This window comes from Trichechus manatus, unplaced genomic scaffold (assembly GCF_000243295.1).
Source record: "Trichechus manatus latirostris isolate Lorelei unplaced genomic scaffold, TriManLat1.0 scaffold00029, whole genome shotgun sequence".
Lineage (NCBI taxonomy): Eukaryota > Metazoa > Chordata > Mammalia > Sirenia > Trichechidae > Trichechus > Trichechus manatus.
The window spans coordinates 18,457,664-18,482,166 of record NW_004443965.1 but is presented as its reverse complement, the minus strand read 5'-3'; the positions used below and the strand labels follow the sequence as shown (position 1 = coordinate 18,482,166).

Sequence of the window (24,503 nt, the reverse complement as noted above, 5' to 3'; positions counted from 1 at the left end):
AAAAGGACAAATACTGTATGAAACCACTCTTATAAAAACTAATGAAAAACTTTGCACACAGAAAGAAACAATCTTTGATGGTTACGAGGGAGGGGAGTGGTGGGGGAGAAAAAACACTAGATAGTAGATAAGCGGTAACTTTGGTGAAGGCTAAGACAATACACAGTACTGGGGAAGTCAGTACAACATGACCAAAGCAAAGTCATAGAAGCTTCATAGATGCATCCAAACTCCCTGAAGGACTGAATCCTGGCCAAGAGCTGGGAACCATAGTCTCGGGGGACATCTAGCTCAATTGGCATAACATAGTTTATAAAGAAAATGTTCTACATCCTACTTTGGTGAGCAGCGTCTGTGGTCTTAACAGCTTGTGAGCAGTCATCTAAGATACTCCACTGGCCCCACCCCATCTGGAGCATGGGAGAATGAAGAAAACCAAAGACAAAAGGGAAAGATTAGTCCAAAGGACTAATGGACCACGGCCTCCACCAGACTGAGTCCAGCACAACTAAATGGTGTCTGGCTACCACCACCAACTGCTCTTACAGGGATCACAACAGAGGGTCCCAGACAGAGCTGGAGAAAAATGTAGAACAAAATTCAAACTCACAAAAAAGGACCAGGCTTACTGGCCTGACAAGAGACTGGAGAAACTCCGAGAGTATGGCCCCTGGACACCCTTTTAATTTAGTACTGAAGTCACTCCTGAGGTTCACCCTTTCGTCAAAGATTAGACAGGCCCATAAAACAAACAATAATACATGTAGCTCAACCATGTATATAAGATTAAATGGGCACACCAGCCCAGAGGCAAGGATGAGAAGGCAGGAGGGAACAAGAAAGCTGGGTGAATGGAAATGGGGAATGCAAAGTCAAGAAGGGGAGTGTGTTGACACATCACGGGGTTGGAAACCAATGTCACAAAACAATATGTGTATTATTTAATGAGAAACTAATTTGCTCTGTAAACTTTCACCTAAAGCATATAAAAAACAAAAGTTTCTATTACTGGAGAACTCAACCTATGTTTTCTTCATTAATTCATTGAACAATAATTTATTGAGCACCTGCTAAATGCATAGTTTTTGTGCTTGAGTTCAGGAGAATAGGGGGATGCCTAGAAGGTAATCCTTGTCCATGATTTTAATTCAGGGATACAAAGGTCAGTGAACTCTGAAATATTCAGGGAAAATCTTGTAGAAAGAATGGGACTTGAACTGGGTGGTGAAGCTTGGGTTCATATAGGGAAAAAAAACAAAGACATTTCAGGTAAAGAAGTAGAGATCTGACATCAAATAGAGCATTGCAATTTGGGGAAAATAAATCTTATGATCCATCACTCGTCTGTCAGTTTGTCCTACTGTGGTGGCTTGTGTGTTACTGTGATTGTGGACAGGTTTCAATGGAGCTTCCAGACTAAGACAGACTAGGAAGAAGGACCTGGAGATCTGCTTCTAAAAAAAAAAAAAAAATTGACCAGTGAAAACCTTATGAATAGCAGCTGAACATTGTCTGATATAGTGCTGGAAGATGAGCCCCTCAGGTAGGAAGGCACTCAAAATATGACTGGGGAAGAGGTGCCTCCTCAAAGTAGAGTCAATCTTACTGACATGGACAGAATAAAGTTTTAGGGACCTTCATTTGCTGAGATAGCACGACTTAAAATGAGAAGAAACAGCTTCAAATATCTATTAATAATTGGAACACGGAATGTACAAAGTATGAATCTAGAAAAATTGGAAGTCATCAGAAATGAAATGGAACACGTGAAGATTGATATCCTAGGCATTAGTTAGCTGAAATAGATTGGTATTGGCGATTTTGAATCAGAAAATCATATAGTCTACTATGCTGGGAATGACAAATTGAAGAGGAATGGCGTCACATTCATCATCAAAAAGAACAGTTCAGTATCTATCCTGAAGTACAATATTGTCAGTGATAAGATAATAGCTATACGCCTATAAGGAAGACCAGTTAATATGACTACTATGCAAATTTACGCACCAACCATTAATTACGAGCTTCTGTAGTCTGAAATTGATTAAACATGCAATCAAGATGCATTGATAATTACTGGTGATTGGAATGCAAAAGTTGGAGACAAAGAAGAAGAAAGGTATTTGGAAAATATGACCTTGGTGATAGAAACAACACACAGGAGATGCATGATAGAATTTTGCAGGACCTCACAGGATGGAATACAGAGGAATCAAATCAACTACATCCATGGAAAGCGACGATGGAGATCAATATCATCAGTCAGAGCAAGGCCAGGGGCCAACTGCGGAAAGACCATCAATTGCTCATATGCAAGTTTGAGTCAAAGCTGAAGAAAGTTAAAACACGTCCACAAGAGTGAAACTACAATCTTGAGCATATCCCACCTGAATTTAAAGACCATCTCAAGAACAGATTTGATGCATTGAACACTAATGACCAGAGACCAGACAAGTTGCAGGATGATGTCAAGGTCATTATCGAACAATATCATTAATATCACATGCAAGTAAAATTTTGCTGAGGATCATTCAAAAATGGTTTTAGCAGTACATCGACAGAGAACTGCCAGAAGTTCAAGCCAAATTCAGAAGAGATGTGGAACGAGGGATATCATTGTTGATGTCAGATGGATCTTGGCTGACAGCAGAGAATACCAGAAAGATGTTTACCTGTATTTTATTGACTATGCAAAGGCTTTTCACTGTATGGATCAAACAAATTATGGATAACATTGAGAAGAATGGGAATTCCAGAACACTTATTTGTGCTCGTGAGGAACCTGTACACAGACCAAGAGGCAGTTATTCGAACAGAACAAAGCGATGCTGCACGGTTTAAAATCAGGAAAGGTGTGTGCCTGCGTTGAATAAGCCATACTTATTCAATCCGCAGGCTGAGCAAATAATCTGAGAAGCTTGACTATATGAAGAAGAACACAGCATCAGTGTTGGAGGAAAACTCATTAACAACCTGTGATATGCAGATGACACACCTTCCTTGCTGAAAATGAGGAGGACTTGAAGCACTTGATGATGAAGATCAAAGACTACAGCCTTCAGTATAGATTACACTTCAACATAAAGAAAACAAAAGTCCTTACAACTGGACCAATAAGCAACATCATGATAAATGGAGAAAAGATTGAAGTTGTCAAGGATTTCATTTTACTTGGATCCACAATCAATGTCTATGGAAGCAGCAGTCAAGATACCAAACAACATATTACACTGGGCAAATCTGCTGCAAAAGACCTCTTTAAAGTGTTACAAAGCAAAGATATCACTTCGAGGATTACGGTGCACCTGACCCAAGCCATGGTACGCCTCATATGCATGTGAAAGCTGGACAATGAATAAGGAATATCAAAGAAGAATTGACGCCTTTAAATTATGGTGTTCATGAAGAATATTGAATATACCATGGACTGCCTGAAGAATGAACAAATCTGTGTTGGAAGAAGTACAGCCAGATGCTCCTTAGAAGGGAGGATGGCAAGACTGCATCTTACATACTTTGGACATATTCTCAGGAGGGACCAGTCCCTAGAGAAGAATGTCATGGTTGGTAAAGTTGAGGGTCAGCAGAAAAGGAAGACCCTCAATAAGATGGATTGACACAATGGCTGCAACAATGGTCTCAAACATAGCAACGATTGTGAGGATGGTGCAGGACAGGGCAGTGTTTCGTTTTGTTGTACGTACCGTCACTGTGAGTCGAAACCAACTCTACTGGACCTAACAACAACAACAAATGTTATGATAAAGTACTTGTCAAAATCAAATCTTGTATACGCACCATATACATAACAAGATTATGTTATGTCACTCCAAAGAGGGGAGAACATTTTCTCAGTATATGAATGTTACTTCTTTTGCTTTCTAAATGCTGACCTTTTAAGGGTTCTCATATTTACTCCTGTTATTAATACACGACAGCATGTTTAGAGAGATTAGCCTCTTGACACCAATTCTTGATCAGAAAATTGAAACCTCAGACATACTCATGACAGCCAAAGTTGCTGTCATTTGCCAAGTGTTTTTAATTATATTCTCTCCCTCTCTCCCTCTCTCTCACACACACACACACACACACACACACACACACACACACACACTCCCAGTCATGCCTAAACACACATACAGAGTAATATATTTATCATTTTCAATTATATTTGACTATACTGGGTATAGGTAGTATTTTTCCACAAGTCTGCTTTGGCTACACTTGTGGTACGTCATGCCCATGTTGCCACTAGAATCCTCCTTGTTTGCAGATGACATTTCCTTAACGCTAATGAGCTCATTCCCACTCCCTCTCTAACTCCTCACTTTGCCACCTGGTCTTCTTGTACCATCCACTCCCACTTCTTGTCTTTTCACAATTGATTTTTGAAAGGAAAACTCTTTTTTTTTTTTTTTTTTGCTAGCTCTCTGTTTAAAAACAAAGAGATTCCCTCATCCAGATTGTGTTTGGTTTTGAACAACCAAAAAAAAAAAAAATCACCTCTTAACTGATCAGCAAATTTAGTCTTCATTGCCTCCTGTCTTCACTGTCAGTCTCTGTTCCACTTCCTTCCTGCCTTTTCTTTAAAAAATAATTAAATAACCCCCTCCCTGCTCTAGCACCTAACCTCCTTCTATGCACAACTATAAAAAGAACATACCTGACAGCATTTTTTATTTCTGTCCCATGTACGATTAAGTCTCCACTTGGCTTTCTGGTTTATTCTTCTAAAATCTTTATTACTTAAAGTGTAATCCTTAGAAAATCTGCTTCAAAATTAACCGTGGTGCTGGGTAAGCATGCAGACTCCTATAACCTCTCCAGGACTTGCTGGATCAAAATCTCTGGGGGAACTCCCGGTGATTCTGAAGCACAAGGAAGATTGAGAACTGCTGTTGTACCCTTTGAAACAAACAAACAAACAAACAAAAACCCTCCAACAAATGAATAGAATTAAAAACTCCCAACCCCTTAGCATGCCAGTCTCTGTCATTACTGCTCTCTACTCACCGACATACATGCTTTTGACTTCTTTTTATGCTTCCTTCTCACTCTCCCAAGCTGATCAAAAGCAAAAACAAAAGTCATGGTTGTTGTTGTTGTGTGCTGTTGAGTGAATTTAGACTCATAGCAACCCTATAGGACAGAGTAGAACTGCCCCCATAGGGTTTTCTAGGCTATAATCTTTGCCGGAACAGATCACCAGGTCTTTTCTCCCACAGAGCGGCTGATGGGGTTCAAACCATCGACCTTTCAGATGCCTCCAATGAGCTGCGTGATGCCTCACGTAGTATCTGTTTTTTTCTTTGAACCCTTGACGTGGACCATTAAAATAACGCAAGAGCTACCTGTCTTACGGATTCTGTTGCCTTTATCCAGGTATCAGTAGAGTTAAGGCAATGAGAAGGAGACTTTCTTATTAGTGAGAAATTCTCAAACTAGGAGTAAAGAAAACAGCAATATTTAGGGATATTTGAAGCTAGAGAAATCACCAGCAGTAAGCAGCAAGGAAAAGGTCATTAAACTACAGAAAATACAGCACTAGAAAAAATATGCACAAAATATATACTAGATAACTTTGTTCGTTTTCTTGGATATTTCTGGAATGCCAAATAAAATGGTAGCTCTTGGGAGAGCAATTGTTCCAGTAAATAAATCATTTTTAATTTCCCTAATCCTATCATAATCCTGTCATTTTATTATACTTCCTTTCTATTTCTTTATTTGCTCCATTAATTTCTCCATTACACCTAAGGGATTAACTCTGTAATTATTGCTTTGGACTCCTGGCATATTTGTACTGTTTGCTAATTCATATTCCCACCATCAGAATAACAGAAAATGTCAGCTGGTGTCATTAGTTTTGTTCTTTCTTTCTTTGGTATCACTGGAAACTAGAAAGTAACCTTCTATCTGTGCTCAGAAGCCTCCAGCTAATACACAATGACTATCTGCTACCGACTCCCTGGGTAGCCCTGGTTGAAAAGAATAGGAATACTTGGTTTCAGTGACCATGGGCTGCCAGAAATCAGTTAGGAAGAAATGGGTTCACAGACCGCAGCACAAGAGTATTAAACTTTAAAAGAAGAGGTAGAGAAACTAAAAGATGTAACATGTGTCTTGCCCTTGAAGCTAAGAATTCCAACTCATAAAAGTGAAAAGACAGGAGTCAGCAACCCTGAGAGACCATATTAGCGTCAGGGTGAAAGCCAAATGATGTTTGTCTTCATGAAACCAGAAATGGTCAAGGTGTGGGGAGGGCCTGCTAACATGATTTATTAAGGGATTGAATCAAGGTTGTGATTAAGGAAAAATATGTATAGACTCTAAAAAGGCAATGGAGTGAAACTAAAGCACAGGTGGTTCAAAATTTTAGGCAAGAAAGTGCAGGTAGCAGGGATCAAGGAACCATTCCCTAGGAGTGCTATATATGTGTGTGCGTATAATATATACTATATATACACATACATATATATAAACTTTTTTAAGTCGCCTCTTAGCAGAAAAGACTATTTACCCACCAGAAAGAAGTCTTTCTACCAAGATTCAAGATACGAAACTATGTTTGCAAGATAATATACTCTTTACCCAAACAGTGACATATCTGGTGTGGCCTAGAGGCTGCGGAATGTCCCTCTCTAAATGACCTCACCAAGTCCCTTCCTTCAAGAAATTCAATAGTCTCCAAAGTCTCAGGGGAATAGTGACTCCCATTCTAGCCTGCAACACTTTAAATCTCTTTCTGCCTAAAAGGAGTTTGTTTCTTTAAATGTTGTGATAAAAATGGATATTTTAATAATCTTTCGGAAAGCTCATTTCTTCTCCCTTCTTGTGAGCGCTGAATGTTGGCCATTTTGTTCTTCTTTAGCATTTCTTTTCCATCAAGGAAAGGAAAGAGTTGTAACTGAGTCGCTAAACTTGGCTGTGTGAGAGCTACTGATCACGTTTTTGGTGGGATTACATACTGAAACTAAATTGTTTCACAGTTCTCTGTACATTTATTTTTATGTCTATCCACCTCCCTGGCTGCCACCAGGAGTCCAGGAAGGATTGTATATCACGTTTATTTTTACTCTTGTAGTAGGTAGTCATGACATTGTTTGCTCTCTGGAGAGAAAGAGCACACAAGGTCACTGCAGGGGTTAAACGTATGGTTTCTTTCGGGGAAAAATAAACCTCAAATAATTTTAAAGCTCCTGCAGCAACCTTGAATTTAATAATGAAGATTGTTCTTCTCTTCCAATTAAGCAATTGTAAGTATCCTTAGTCCTTAACTGTATCTTCAGTGGATCCTCATGTTTGTTCCATGAACCATGTTCTGAGTTTTCGCTGTTTCATAAGTCTGGTTGGTACAGTCTACTTGGAAACCTTTTTTGCTTTGCAAGATTATTCTGTTGCCAAAGAAATGAAGAAAAATAGAACTAAAATTATTTTTTTCATGGACAATGAAATTAAAGTAAATTACAGTGATGTGAGGTAAAATCCACATTTAAAAAAGGCTATTGGGTTATGCGAGGTAGAGCGTGGTTCTAGAAACTATGTTTGAGAAAATGACAGGTGGGAATAATTTTAGTCATTTTGTAGTTTCACATCCTCACACTTTAAGTTGTAGATTGAAGCATTACTTGACAAGGTCTAATTTCTGTGTTTATAGTGAAAAATAGTTATTCTCACTTCTTCACAGGCAATTAGGTGGGAAATCTTTTCCCATTACAGAATCCATGTTATCACATTGACCATTGATGACTGTTTTCCTGCCACTAGGAAATGAGATTGCAGGTTTCATTCACTGGGTTGGCAGAAAGCTGAGCCAGGTTTCTAAGGGAATTGGATGATACTGCTATTCTGACCATTGCTTTCCTTGCCCCCATTCAATAAGTTATGGCAATGTTCCCATTCTGAAAGAAGCAGAGATGGCAGAATACTCCAGTTTAGCTCTCCTTTCACATGTAAACTCAGTCTTTGCTCTCTGCTCACCTTGCTCTGTCAGAGTGGTCCTCTCTGACTCTGCTCTGCCTCTCTGTCACAACTTACAGCAAAATTGTCCACAAGTCCTTTGAGGTTTTTCCATTCTCCCTCCTTCCCTGAGATGGGCTGATCCCAGAAAGCCCTAGTGCCACCATGATAAAAACGTACAGATGAAATACAATCAAAAAGGGGAAAGGATAGAGAAATGTAAAGACAAAATTGAAAAATCTTAATCCAAAATCTGCAGGGAGCTCAAGATGGCCTAATGATAAATTAATGAACAACTATCCAGCAAAATACAGGATGAACTCAAAACAAAGAATAGAATATGAGTAGGAAAGACTCCAGTGTATTCGGCACCTTACTAAGAAATGTAAAGGAAATGACCCACAGCAATAAAAGGAACAATATAGCCAAAAATAAAGACTTTATTTTCCAATTTAATGAAGCAAATGATATTAAAATAGAACAGTGTGTTAGAAGAAATGAAGCATATTAAATCTTAAAATAGACTGATTCAAATTCTCCATGGAAACATGCATTCATTCTTTGAACAAATACTTATGCAGTACATATCATATATGTCAGGCACTGTTCTAGGTGCTGGCATACTGCACTGAGCAAGACTGACAAGGTCCCTGTTCTAGTGGAGTATATATTTTAGTGTGGAGAAATAGTAAAATAAATAAATAAAACAGGGAAATAAATACCAGAAATAAACAAATTTGCTAAAAATCCGAAATACTACTAAGTGCAATACAGACAATTATAATGGATGCTGTGATAGAAAGTGACTGAGTAGCTCTTCTGCACTGGATGGCCAAAGCTCTCTGAGGAAACAACATTTAATCTGAGGCTTGAATGATAAGAAGAAACCAACCTCATGAACATGGATAGATTTAATACAAAGGCCTCAAGACCAGAACAAGCTTGTATTTTTGAAACACACAAACATAACCAACTTCTGAAAACCAAGGGTAGTCTAAAACTACCTACTACTCTATGTCTTCATAGTGAACCAGTTGCTGTCGAGTCAGTTCCGACTCATGGTGACCCCGTGTGTGTCAGGGTAGAACTGTGCTCCACAGGGTTTTCAATGACTGATTTTTCAGAAGTAGATCACCAGACCTTTCTTCCAAGGTGCCTCTGAGTGGACTCAAACTGCCAACCTTTCCATTAGCAGCTGAGCTAAGAGTAGAACTGCCCCATAGGGTTTCCAAGGAGTGGCTGGTGGATTTGAATTGCCAACCTTTTGGTTAGCAGCCAAGTTCTTAACCACTGCACCACGAAGGGTAGTAGCAATGATAATAGCTTCTACATATTGTGTGCCTTCTACTTTCCAAGTGCTTTATATATGTTATCTCATTTTATCCTCAAGTACTGTGTTGGTCATCTAGTGCTGCTATAACATAAATACCACAAGTGGATGGCTTTAACAAAGAGAAATTTATTTTCTCACAGTCTAGTAGCTAGAAGTCCAAATTCAGGGCATCAGTTCCAGGGGAAGGCCTTCTCTGTCGGCTCTGGAGGAAGGTCCTTGTCATCAATCTTCCCCTGGACTAGGAGCTTCTCTGAGCAGGAAACCCAGATCCAAAGGGCACACTCTCCTCCTGGTGCTTCTTTCTTGGTGGTATGAGGCACTCCCTCTCTGCTTACTTCCCTTTCCTTTTATCTCTTGTAAGATAAAAGGTGGTGCAGGGCACACTCCAGGGAAACTCTCTTTACATTAGATGGGGATATAACCTTAGTAAGGGTGTTACAATCCCACCCTAATCCTCCTTAACATAAAATTACAATCACAAAATGGAGGACAACCACACAATACTGGGAATCATGGCCTAACTAAGTTGACATATATTTTGGGAGGACACAATTAATCCAGGACATGTTGTTTCCCCCATTTTACAGATAAAGAAACTGAGGCTCAAAGAGGTAACTTGTCCAAGGTCACATAGCAGTCATTCCCACTGCAAAGCTTGGGATTGTTCCATTAAACCAAATTGCTCCACTAAACCAGCTTAAATCCCTCTAAGCTACATTGGAGAAGGGAAAGAGAACATGTCAGATGGGGAAAAGAAAAGTAGCACCATAGTTGACTGAATTTTATTAACAGACAACCTATATAATGGTTAGTGAATATATTTAACAAATGTCATATTTAATAACTAAAATCCTTTGTGTATTTAATTTCTTACCAAAATAAAACTAAGTTCAGAGAACTAATTTTAAGAAGGGAGAGAAATTTAAATTCATGGGTCATGAATTTTTAAAATTTATAAAATATATAAAATATTTATAAAATATTTTACATTGAGTAAAGAAGTATAATTCTAAGGAATCATTATATGCAGTTTAAAAATAAGAGATGCTTTGGAAATGGTGATGATTGCAAAATATGCAGAACATAATTAATGTCACTGAATTGCACATGTAAAAATGGCTGAAATGACAAATGTTTTGTTATATACATTTGACCTCAAAAAAAAAGATACAGCATTCATGTGATACAAAGGAAGCATGGTTTTACCACAATACTCATTATGAATCCATAGGGTTTTCATTGGCTGATTTTCAGAAGTAGATCACCAGGCCTTTCTACCTAGTGTTAGTCTGGAAGCTCTGCTGAGTCATGGCTAACTCGATGACAGCTAAAAACAACAACATCCCCAATTATGGAAAAGTTGGAATTAACTAATTATGCAGTAAATACATCTTGTACCTTGGTCTTCTCTACTTTGTTGCTGTTGTTAGGTGCTGCCGAGTTGGTTCCAGCTCATAGTAATCCTGTGTACAACAGAATGAAGCACTGTCTGGTCCTGCACCATCCTCACAATCATTGCTATATTTGAGCCCGTTGTTGCAGCCACTGTGTCAATCCATCTTATCGAGGCTCTTCCTCTTTTTCGCTGACCCTCTACCTTACCAAGCATAATGCTCTTCTCCAGGGACTGCTCCCTCCTGATAACATGTCCAAAGTACATGAGATCAAGTCTCACCATCCTCGCTTCCAAGGAGCGCTCTGGCTGTACTTCCTCCAAGACAGGCTTGTTCATTCTCTGGCAGTCCATGATATATTCAATATTCTTTGCCAACACAATGATTCAAAGGCATCCATTCCTCTTTGGTCTTCCTTATTCATTGTCCAGCTTTTGCATACATATGAGACTACTGAAAAGATCATGGCTTGGAGTTCTTAAAGTAACATTTTTGCTTTTCAACACTTTAAAGAGGTCTTTTGCAGTAGATTTGCCCAATGCAATACGTCCTTTGATTTCTTGACTGCTGCTTCCATGGGCGTTGATTGTAGATCCAAGTAAAATGAAATCCCTGACAACTTCAATATTTTCTCCATTTATCATGATGTTGCCTATTGGTCCAGTAGGATTTTTGTTTTATGTTGAGATGTAATCCATATTGAAGGCTGTAGTCTTTGATCTTCATCAGAAATGCTTCAAGTCCTCTTTGCTTTCAGCAAGCAAGGTTGTGTCATCTGCATAGCACAGGTTGTTTATGAGTCTTCCAAGGAATACACAGAATTACCGTACCAAAAAGAATTCATCGATGTTCAACCGTTCAACCATTTCAGGAAGTAGCATATGATCAAGAACTGATGGTATTAAAGGAAGAAGTCCAAGCTGTACTGAAGGCATTGGTGAAAAATAAGGCTCCAGGAACTGAAGAAATACCAGTTGGGATGTTTCAACACAAACCCTGGTGGCATAGTGGTTAAGTGCTAGCTGCTAACCAAAAGGCTGGCAGTTCAAATCCACCAGGCGCTCCTTGGAAACTCTATGGGACAGTTCTACTCTGTCCTATAGGGTCGCTATGAGTTGGAATCAACTTGACAGCAATGGGGTTTGTTTTTTGGTTTCTATGCCAAGAAATCTGGAAGACAGCTACTTGGCTAACTGACTGGAAGAGATCCATATTTGTGCCCATACCAAAGAAAGGTGATCCAACAGAATGCAGAAATTTTCCAACAATATCATTAATATCACACAGAAGTAAAATTTTGCTGAAGAACATTCACAAATGCTTGCAGCAGTACAGTGACAGGGAACTGCCAGAAATTCAAGCTGAATTCAGAATGAGGGATATCATTGCTGATGTCAGGTGGATCTTGGCTGAAAGCAGAGAATACCAGAAAGATGTTTACCTATGTTTTATTGACTATGCTCTACTTCAGGGTCTGGAAATAGAGCTGTCAAATTCTATACAGGGATCTCCTCCGTACGTATTTTCCATTGTCTGCTCTTCTCTTGTGCTCCAAGTGGGCCTGTGCTTCTGTTTTTCACACAGCTACATGGTGCCACCAAGATGGCTGCTACTCTGGGGCAGTGATGAAACAACAATGCCATAAACAATGCAGAGGAGGATGTAGGGTGGTGGGGTTGGGGGGGCGGTCCTTCTGTATCTGTGCTGAGAAGGAAACAGTTTATTTTCAGTGCATGGGCAAGAATTTAGCTCTGTGCATGGTATAATTTTTATTTTTCACTATGTGCTTTATGGCACTAAGGATAGCTATGACAGTGTAGAAAAACCTTTGGAACTTTTTTTTAATACAGGTAAACAACTAAGAATGTCACTTATTTCAATTTAAACCAGGTTCTTTTTTAGATACACAAGAGAATCAAAATGGATTATTTAACAAACAGCCTATATTCCCCCAGTCCTGTTCACAGTGCATGGGGTTAAAAAGCACCTATCTGTTAACGGAAATGCGTGAGAGTGAGAATAACTTATTTGGATAGGCTTCCATGTACCTGTTGTAAGCCATGTTTATTCTGTTGTTCACATTCAGTCAGTAGAAAAACTGTCCTGAAAGCCTGCTCTGTGTACGGTATCATAGCAGACAATGTGTAAGGAGTACAAAGGATATTAGGAAACTTACCCCTGCCATCAAGGAAATGATAGTATGACATATTATTAGCTCAGAGAAGATTAAAGGGGTTTTTTGTTTGTTTTGATTCCTGGGGAAATTCATTTAAATGGATAAAATAGACTTTGCTGGACCCTAGAGGCCAGACTAAGGGCTTCCAAAGAAACACTATTTATGGAAACACCTCCCACTGCTGCTGGGAGGCTGAAGACAGGCAGTAAAGAAATAAGGCATGGAAGGGAAAAAGACAAAAGGAACAGAGAAAAACACGAATAGAGGAGAAAGCAGATGGGAGAAAGAAGAGATATGGAGAAGGAAAGAGGTCTCTAGAGTGGGATGTGATAAAGGATCCCCAGCCTAATCTTCTGTGGCAGTGCCTAGGACTTCGGAGGCTGAGGGTGCTTTATTGGACTCCTGAGGCTGTCCCACAATCAGATGTGTTTTTTTCCTCCTGAATGACTGGCCATTTCTCATGAATATAAGAATAACAAGACTTCCAATCTGGTATGTGCTTCATGGGTGGTTTCCCCTAACTTTTCTTCAAACATGTCTATTATGTTATCCATAAACAGGCTAAAAATACTTGGAAATCCCCAAGGAGCTGAAGGCAAAAAACTTTGCAAGACTCTAAGGAAAGTGGCCAACTTTTTGATGTCTTAGTTCTAAACAGTGAAGAAGCCAGCTTAGTATGATTTCAAGGTGCTCTAAAGGCACTCCTTCTCCCTCACCCTCTCCCCAAGCAAATATTTGTTCACTGAAGCCTGAAATTGATTTTTCAAGGAACAGAATTCTTTTTTTTTAAATTGTGCTTTAAGTGAAAGCTTACAATTCAAGTTAGTTTCTCATACGAAAATTTATACACACATTGTTATATGACCCTAGCTGCTCTCCCTATACTGTTATAGCACATTCCTCCTTTCCACCCTGGATTTCCCGTGTCCATTCAGCCAGCTCCTGACACTCTCTGCCTTCTCATCTTGCCTCCAGAAAGGAGCTGCCTATTTAGTCTCATGTATCTACTTGAGCTAAGAAGCACACTCTTCACAAGTATCATTTTATGTCCCACAGTCCAGTCTAATCTTTGTCTGAAGAGTTGGCTTCAGGAATGGTTTTAGTTTTGGGCTAACAGAGAGTCCTGGGGCCGTGTCTTCTGGGGTCCCTCCAGTCTCAGTCAAACCATTAAGTCTAGTCTTTTTACTAGAATTTGAGTTCTGCACTCCACTTTTCTCCTGCTCCATCAGGGAGTCTCTGTTGTGTTCCCTGTCAGGGCAGTCATTGGTGGTAGCCAGGCACCATCTAGTTCTTCTGGTCTCAGGCAGATGGAGTCTGTGGTTTATGTGGCCCTTTCTGTCTCTTGGGCTAATGTGTTCCTTGTGTCTTTGGTGTTCTTCACTCTCCTTTACTCCAGGTAGGTTAGGACCAATTGATGCATCTTAGATAGCCACTCAACAGCTTTTAAGACCCTAGATGCCACTCACCAAAGTGAGATGCACAACATTGTCTTAATAAACTTTGTTATGCCAATTGACCTAGATGTCCTCAGGGAACAGAATTCTTCATTTCATAATAAATGATTTTAAATGCACACTCACTCTCTTGGGTGAAGCAAAACATTGACTTGAGGTCACCATTTGGAAGGATGTTGAATCTTTTTCTCAGAACAGGACAGGCAGCCCTCCTAATTTTAGAAAACAGGTGCTCCATTCTGAGGACAACTAGTAAAATAGAGAAAGCTAGAGATGAAGAACTCAAACTGAGCACTTGCTGGGTTTATAGACAGTTCTTCTGCTAACTCCTTAATGTGGCTCAGAAGAATGTTTTAGTACTGACTCTGCTAAATTCTCAGCCTCATCTCTCACCAGTAACCCCCACTTCATCTGCCACCCATACCCCGGCCTGCCACACTAAGGCATCTTCAACTATAAAAAACCTGAACTTGCAAGTTCTTTTCAGTTGTCTCCTCTGCCTGAGACAGATTACCCACCCACTCCACATCCATCCCTTTCACCTGGCTCACACCTTCACTTTCTTTGGGTCTCAACTTAGATGTGACTTCCTGCATGAAGCTCTTCCTGGCCTTCTAAGGCTGGACCAATGCTCACCCACTGTGTCCCCCCAAGCACTTCCATAGCACTGATTATGGAACATATTACATTGAGGGGTAGTTGTGTGATTTCTTGTCTGTTGTTCTCTCTAGACTTTGATTATCTTCAGTGTATTCACCATTGTGTTCCCAGATCCTGTCATAGTGCCTAGAGCAGCATAAAGCTTCAATTAATGATCATTGAATAAATGAATTAATTATTTTCATTCTACATTTTTTGTTGAAAAAGAGAGAATGCAGTTGGAGGAAAAGCTTGTCCAGAGATGTTGGACTGAATTCATGTGTATACTTCCCTTCCTACAGAAAACCCCTTGATATATCAGGATAAAGAAAGGAATAAATCCATATTAATCTTTATTTGTCACGGTAGGGTAATTTCTGTATGAAAAACCTCAAGTTTCAATGTATTAAAATAATAAGAGTTCATTATTTGTCCAGGTTGTAATCCAGTGCCAGAGCTGGGATGGGGTGAGGAATGTTGCTCTTTCCATTCTCTGCATCTACCCTATGGTTAGAGAAGAAAGGAAACATGGAGGATTATGTGAGAGGACTTTTAGGGGCCATTCTGGAAGAGGTGTATATCACTCCTGCCCAAAGTCCATTACCATAACTCTGTCACATGCTCCCTCCTAATTGCAGGAGGAAAAGAAAACAGGAGTTGACAAACACAGACCAATCTCCCATGGCCCTAGAAAACAAGAATAGATGACTTCAACAATCCAGAAATTTTAAGGAATTTTTCAATGCTAGAAAACAATTGGAATTGGATTGGTGTTGATGAATGAACAGAAAAAATGATAGCAGAATAAGAAACTCAAGATAAAATTCATTCAGGAGAAAATTACTGAAAAAATCAGATCAATTCCAGAAATACTTTAAGCTCAAAGTCAACAGATACAAAACACAGGAAGGATTTCTGAAACGGTTGTTAGGGAAATTGATGTTTGAAATTGCATTCAGGAAAAGCTGGGCTACCCCACACTGAGCTGCAGAGACTTCCAGTGTTTGTCCTAGGAGGACACCTGGTGTTAGTTTTGGGCCTGGGTGGCAAAACAGAACACGGTATAAAGTAACTCTGGGCCTCCACAAAGACAGAAGCAGAAGAAAAAGAAAGTAAACACGTGACTCCAGTGTTTTTTTCTCAGGTGAAATTACTCAGCATACCTCACTGGAGTAGAAATCCTAAACAGGAAACATAGAAGAGGCACTGGGACCCCAAAATCAGGACAGGCCCGGGTAACTTATCATTTCTGAGAGATATAGGAAACCATTGCACCCAGAAGGCAAAATTTAGACACACAGTGTCCAGCCACACATTCTGCCTCATCTCCACAATCACCAGAGGGAGAACACTATAATCAGAATGATAAACAGAGATTCTCAATGACAAATCTGAATAGACATCCAAGAATGATCACATTTTTGAGAAAAACCAACATCATGAAAGAAGCTACCAAATGCAACAAAAAAAACAATAACTAGTAATTGAAGAACAAAGTTAAAAGAGAAACAGATGAAGAATTTAAAATATTTATAACTAATGTTCTCAGATTTATGAACCTGTCATACCCATAAGACAATAATTGTCTGCAACAAAAAAAAAAATATCAGATTTGTTGGAAATAAAAATGTTATCAGTCAAATAAAAAATCAGTAGATGGGTTAATTGGTGCTGAGAGACAATTCTCCATGGGTCTCTTAAATTTCTGAATGTCTTGTGAAGTGAGACACTGACTGTCCTTTGTTTTACACTACCTTTTCAAGGATGCTTATTTAGCAAACAACTTGGAAAAAAGAAACACCGTCTTTCCAGATCAAATGGTGGGCATGCTTACTATTCAGTATTAAGAAAGAAAAATTTTTACTCTGGAGCAAAGGGAAGACATGCTTACTGCTTATTATATAAGATTCAGGATCCCTGAGCTCAGGGTTTCTTTCCGTTCACGCAGTCCCTGTTTGTGCAGGTATCATCTGGCCTTTTTGCATCACCCTGTAGAAATTGGGACTTGAGAAAGCAGCATGAATGCTGATACTCTAGCTATTGCTATTCTGTGAGTAATAAACTATCCTTTGTTTCTGACCAAGGAGTCTCATATCTTCTTCCAGTATCCATGAAATATGTCAGGCTAACTTGCAAGTAGGGTAAAATCTAAGACCCTTTACAGTTTTTAACAATTAGCAAAATAGAAATACTAGGAGCCTAAAATAGTAAGCTGAAAGATCAAGTCAAGGTATTCTAGAATTCAGCCAAAATGAATAAATATGGAGAATATATGGTAGTTAATAAACATGGAAGATAGATCCAAAGACTACAATATGAAATGGGGATTCTGAGAGAATAGAAAGAAGCAGATAATCAAGAAAAAATAGAAAACTCTTCCCAGTCTAAAGAAAGACAAAAATATTTAAATGAAAAGGCCATCCCATCTCAATGATTACTTAACAATTACAAAGGGAAAAGAGTGCATCTACAATGGTAAAACCTGGCAGAGATCACCTTAACCAAGCAATCATTCATACTTAACGAACATTAACAATGGAGCAAACTGACTCATCTGCCTCCTGCTGTGATGCACGAAGAAGGACACAATATCATTTCTATAGTATTCTTGCCATAAGTGTTTACTCTAAATGCAAACTTGTGGTGTTAGAGCAACTGACTCTTCTTTGGGCTAAAAATTTAGATCCTTACATCACACTATACACAAAAAATAAATTACAAATTAATTAAAGAGCTAAATATTTTTAAACTAAAAATATTAGAAAAAATAGGCAAGACATAAAAGTCAAAAGACATAAAGGAAATGATGAACAGCCTTGACTATAAGAATACTAACTTACTTATGACAAAATACATTATTAACAATTAGACATATGACAGATTAAGAGATATAAGCAGCATATATAACAAACACATGATAAGTATCTCTAATATAGCAAGAACCTCTACAAATCAATAATAAAGACAACTCCATTGTTTAAATGAGCAAATGATATGAATAGGAAATGGAGAGAAGAAATACAAATGGGCAGTTAACATATAAAAATATATTTAACCTCAGCAGTAAGAAAGGAAATGAAAAATAAAACTGCAGCATTCTCTTTTTCCCCATTAAGCAAAAATGAAATATTGATATGAAGTATTGGCAGAGATGTGAGAAATGGATCCTCTCATTTATTATTGGGAGAAGTGAAGTACAAATTGGCATAGCCTTTTCAGAGGCCAATTTGACAATATTTATTAAAATACAAAGGTGACTACATATACTTTGCCCCAGCATTCTACATCAAAGGATCTTATACAGATGCTAGCATATGGTGGAAAAAGGAAGAATTATAACTAAATTCCTTATTACAAAATATTTCACATCCATTAAAAAGCATGACAAAAATCAAAATATTGTTGTTGTTATGGTTGTTGCTGGGTCAGCTTTGTCTCATAGAAACCTTATGGATAACAGGACAAAAATGTTGCCTGGTTCTTTTCCATCTTCATGACATTTGCTATATTTGAGTCTAGTGCTTTGACTGTCGTATCAATCCATCTCATTGAGAGTTTCCCTCATTTTCGCTGACTCTGCACTTTACCAACCATGATGTCCTTTTCTAGTAATTGGTCTTCCTGATGACGTGTTCAAAGTAAGTGAGCCGGAGTCTCACCATCCTCACTTCTAAGGAGCATTCTGGTTGTATTTCTTCTAAAACTGGACTTGTTCCTTCTTCTGGCAGTCTACAGTATATCCAGTATTCTTCTCCAACACCACAGTTCAAATGCATCAATTTTTTTTCCGTCTTCCTTTTTCAAGTCCAGCTTTTGCATGCATATGAGGCAACTGAAAAGACCATGGCTTGAGTCAGGCACATCTTAGTCAAAGTGACATCTTTGCTTTTTAATATTTTAAGAGGGGTCTTTTGCAGTAGGTTTTTCCAATGCAGTACATCATTTGATCTCTTGACTGCTGCTTCCATGGACATTGATTGTTGATCCAAGTAGAATTAAGTCACTGACAACTTCAATTTCTTCCTCATTAATCCTGATTTTGTTTACTGGTCCATTTGTGAGGATTTGAAAAGATCTCTAAGTCATACTAAAGGGTAAGAATCAGGCTGCATGACAACATATATACTATGATTAATAAAAATTTTAAAAAGCTATATATCTATTGAGATTCTACTGTTTAAAGCTCCATCCTAGGTACTGGGCTTATAGAATTGAAAAACACAGATAAAGTTCCTGGCCCCACAGAGTTTATACATGCATAGTTTGGAGATGGGAGTGAGGATGTATCTGGGGAGGGCAAACAATAAACTAGTAAGAAAATACATAAGCAAGATAATTTCTGATAGTGATAAATTCTATAAAGGCAATAAACTCGCAGTACGGTTGGAAAGTGACTGGAGGGTGCCTAGCATAAAGTCAGTGCTACCAATAAATCAGAACAATTATTATTGCATGCAGAGTAAACTTGACACCATATATATTCTGAAATTGAAAACCCCTTAAATTCATATTGATCTCTTCTGTCTCTTATAAAATGTTTCAGCTAGAAAAGATACAATGAGATCAAAATTCTGCAGAGATTCTGTGAGCTAACAAAAAACACTAAACTGGAGGTCAAACATCCAGGGTTTTCATTTTTGTTCATCCACACTTTAAAGGGATCTCTTGTAGCAGATCTTGCCCAATGCATTGTCTGATTTCTTGACTGCAGCTTCCATGGGTGTTGATTGTGGATCCATGTAAAATGAAATCCTTGACAACTTTAATATTTTCTCTGTTTATCATGATATTGCTTATTGGTCCAGTTTTGAGGATTTTTGCTTTCTTTACATTGAGGTGTAATCCATACTGAAGGCTGTGGTCTTTGATTTTCATCAAAAAGTGCTTCAAGTTCTTCTTAACTTTCAGCAAGCAAGGATGTGTCATCTGCATATTGCAAGTTATTAACGAGTCTTCTTCCAATCCTGATGCCACATTCTTCTTCATATAATCCAGCTTCTCAGATTATTTGCTCAGCATACAGATTGAATAAGTATTGTGAAAGGATACAACTCCGACAAACAATTTTCCTGACTTTAGACCACACAGTATCCCCTTGTTCTGTTTGAACCACTGCCTCTTGATCTATGTACAGGTTTCTCATGAGCATTGTGTTCTGGAATTCCCACGCTTTGCAATGTTATCCATAATTTGTTATGATCCATACAGTCGGATGCTTTTTCATAGCCAATAAAACACAGATAAACATCTTTCTGGTATTCTCTACTTTCAGCCATGATCTATCTGGCATCAGCAATGATATCACTTGTTCCACATCCTCTTCTGAATCCGGCTTAAATTTCTGGCAGTTCCCTGTCGATGTACTGTTGCAACTGCTTTTGAATGATCTTCAGCAAAATTTTATTTGTGTGTGGTATTAACGATATTGTTAGATAATTTCCACATTCTATTGGATCCCCTTTCTTTGGAATGGGTACAAATATGGATCTCTTCCAGATGACTGGCTAGATAGTGTCTTCCAGATTTCTTGGCATAGATGAGTGGGCGCTTCCAGCACTGCATCTGTTTGTTGAAACATCTCAATTAGTATTTTGTTGATTCCTGGAGCCCTGTTTCTCGCCAATACCTTCAGTGTAGCTTGGACTTCTTCCTTTAGTACCATCAATTATTGATCATATGCTATCTCCTGAAATTGTTGAACATTGACCAGTTCTTTTTGGTACAGTAACTGTGTGTATTCCTTCCATCTTCTTTTGATGCTTCCTGTATCATTTAATATTTTCCCCCATAGAATCCTTCAATATTGCAACTTGAGGCTTGAATTTTTGTGGAGTATACACTACCTGAATTTGGAGACCATCTCACAGATAAATCTGACATATTGAACACTAATGACCAAAGACCAGACAAGTTGTGGAATGACATCAAGGACATCATATATATGAAGAAAGCAAAAGGTCATTAAAAAGACAGGAAAGAAAGAAAAGACCAAAATAGATGTCAGAAGAGACTCTGAAACTTGCTCTTGAATGTAAAGTAGCTAAAGTGAATGAAAGAAATAATGAAGTAAAAGAGCTGGAAAGAAGATTTCAAAGGACAGCTCAATAAAACAAAGTAAAGTATTATAATGAAATGTGCAAAGACCTGGACACAGAAAACCAAAAGGGAAGAACACACTCTGCATTTCTCAAGCTGAAAGAACTGAAGAAAAGATTCAAGCCTTGAGTTGCAAAATTGAAGGATTCTATGAGTAAAATACCGAACAACACAGGGCGTATCAAAAGAAGATGGAAGGAATACACAGAGTTGCTGTACCAAAAAGAATCGGTCGACGTTCAACCATTTCAGGAGGTAGCATGTGATCAAGAATTGATAGTATTGAAGGAAGAAGTCCAAGCTGCACTGAAGGCATTGGTGAAAAACATGGCTTCTGGAATTGACAGAATATCAACTGAGATGTTTCAACAAACAGATGTATCCCTGGATATGCTTACTCATCTTGCTTACTCACCAAGAAATTTGGAAGACAGCTACCTGGCCAATCGACTGAAAGAGATCCGTATTTGTGCCCATTCCAAAGAAAGGCGATCCAACAGAAAGCAGAAATTATTGAACAATATCATTAATATCACACGCAAGTACAATATTGTTGAAGATAGTTCAAAAGAGGTTGCAACAGTACATTGACAAGGATCTGCCAGAAATTCAAGCCAGATTCAGAAGAGGATGTGAAATGAGAGATATCATTGCTGATATCAGACAGATCTTGGCTGGAAGCAGAGAATATCAGAAAGATATTTATCTGTGTTTTATTAAATATGCAAAGGCATTCCACTGTGTGGATCATAACAAATTATGGGTAACATTGTGAAGAACGGGAATTACAGAACACTCAATTGTGCTCATGAGGAAACTGTACATAGACCAAGAGGCAGTGATTTGAACAGAACAAAGGGATACTGTGTGGTTTAAAATCAGGAAAGGTGTCTGTCAGGGTTGTATCCTTTCACAATACTTATTCAATCTGTATGCTGAGCAAATTATCTGAGAAGCTGGACTACATGAAGAAGAATGTAGCATCAGGATTGGAAGAAGACTCGTTAATAACTTGCAATATGCAGATGACACAACCTTGCTTGCTGGAATCAAAGAAGACTTGAAACACTTACTAATGAAGATCAAAGACTACAGCCTTGTAATGCATGGATTACACCTCAACATAAAGAAAACAAAAATCCTTACATCTGGACCAATAAGCAACATCATGATACATGGAGAAAATATTGAAGTTTTCAAGGATTTCATTTTACTTAGATCCACAATAAACACCCACGGAAGCAGCAGTGAAGAAATCAAACAAAGTATTGCATTGGGCAAATCTGCCGCAAAAGACCTCTTTAAAGTGTTGAAAAGCAAAGACGTCACTTTGAGTACTAAGGTGTGCCTGACCCAAGTTTTCAATCTCCTCGTGTGCATGCGAAGGCTGGATGCGAATAAGGAAGACCAAAGAAGGACTGATGCCTTTGAATTATGATGTTGGTGAAGAATATTGAATATACCATGGACTGCCAGAAGAATGAACCGTTCTGTCTTAGAAAAAGTACAGCCAGAGTGCTCCTTGGAAGCAAGCATGGCGAGACCTGGTCTCACATACTTTGGACATGTTATCAGAAGGGACCAGTCCCTGGATAAGGGCATCATGCTTGGTAAGGTGGAGGGTGAGCAAAAAAGAGGAAGACCCTCAACGAGATGGACTGACATAGTGGCTGCAACAATGGGCTCAAGCATAACAACGATTGTGAGAATGGTGCAGTACAGAGCAGAGTTTCGTTCTGTTGTACATAGGGACTATGAGTCGGAACTGACTCAACGGCACCTAACAACAGCAACATATTAAAATAATTGCTTTTATATATATGTGTATGTGTGTATGTATATAATATTTTATTTACTTATGTAGTATATATAATATATATAGGAGCCCCAGTGGCATAGTGGTTAAAATGCTCAGCTGCTAACTGAAAGGTCAATGATCTGAACCCACCAGCCACTCCACAGGAGAAAGATGTGGGCCCCAAACTATCATTGTATGAGTGTGAAAACATATCACACACATGCACACATATAATTGCATATATGTATATGTGCAATTACTTTAGTGTTCAGAAAGCTATTAGGGTAGCATTTTACTCAAAAGTACACCAAGCCTTTACAGTGACATTTTGGGTAAAGAATTTGCATTCATGACTTGTTATCCCCTTCTCTTCGCCAATACCCTCTCTACCCTAGGAAAAGAGCCTGAAGGGGAAACCAGGAGTTTGGACTGCAAAATTGAGGAGTGTGCTGAAATACCTGCCCTAGAGTACTCTTCATCATCCCCCACAGACACTCAGCAACATTCCTGGCAGGTTTCCACAGACATTGAGAACACCGAAAGGTAAGTCTGAAGTTATGCTAAATAGACTAGCCTGAGTAAATTGCCAATCCACTTCCAGTTAATACTCTTAAGGCCCACCCATAAAACCAAACCCATTGCCTCTGAGTTGATTCCAACTCATAGTGACCTTATTGGACAGAGCAGAACTGCCCCATAGGGTTTTCAAGGAGCAGCTGGTGGATTTGAACTGCTGACATTTTGGTTAGCAGCCGAGCTCTTTATCGGATCACCCAGAGAGTTGAGAATTTCTGTATGAGGTTCAGAAACAGAGCTCTCTTTGGTCTACCAGAGAAACAGTGCTGGAAGGGACCTTGGAGATTTCCTAATCTATAGATAAGAAAACTGAAATGACAGAAGGTAACTAGTCCAAAATCCTACAGGGGAACAGCAGTAGAACCTACAGTAGGCACAGACTCTCAAGTCTCTGCTTATTCCACTCCAACACATGGCATCTCTTTGGAAGATGAAAACCGTGTGCTTCTTTGGGAAGGGAGAAAGTTGGATCTACAGACTGTCATAGTTCACCCACTGGGCTGGTTCCCCAAATTTCCATTTGTTTAAGGGACAAGAATCCAAAATCACACAAAGATGCCTCCAGTAGATTCTCAGATTTCCAGTATATGGAATGGTCTGCTTAGCTGCTAGTTAGGGGCCAAACATCGTGTCCTGTTCACAAACAGCGTTTCGCAAAGCTCCCTACTCCTGCTCTCCTAGAATGTACCTGATGGCCCCTTAGTGGTCAAAGAGAGTTAACGCATTTGTCTTAACAACTTTAGCTCACTGATGGTGAGGGAGTGTTTTTCCTGGGGAGAAGAGATTCTACAGTGATTCTATTTCATTTGGGAAAACAGAGCAATAATAATATATAATAATAAGTTCCGTGTCTCATCTAGATGCTAAAAATGCCATTCCGTGAAGCAGAAGGACAAGGCCCTTGTTAATTGGCCTTCACACTGTTATCTGTGTCCTTTGCTGCTGATGTCCCCAGAGCCACACAAAGCCACTTAATGAATACGGGGCAATTCCATGGAGTGTTCTGTGTGTGGGGGTTGAGTCATTGACAAGATAATGAACATTTTATTTTCTTATTTTTAGAAATGTGGCACAC

At 38.9% G+C, this 24,503-nt stretch overlaps 1 protein-coding gene across 2 annotated transcripts in view; it reads left to right on the top strand.

The window, feature by feature from the left end:
* RGS7BP (regulator of G protein signaling 7 binding protein) overlaps positions 1-24,503 on the top strand; it is a 140,102-nt gene that overhangs the window by 93,200 nt on the left and 22,399 nt on the right. For both annotated transcript variants that reach the window (XM_004374549.2, XM_004374550.1), the window contains one exon: positions 23,248-23,395. In XM_004374549.2, the coding sequence (XP_004374606.1) occupies positions 23,248-23,395 (148 nt within the window). The remainder of the gene's footprint in view (positions 1-23,247; positions 23,396-24,503) is intronic.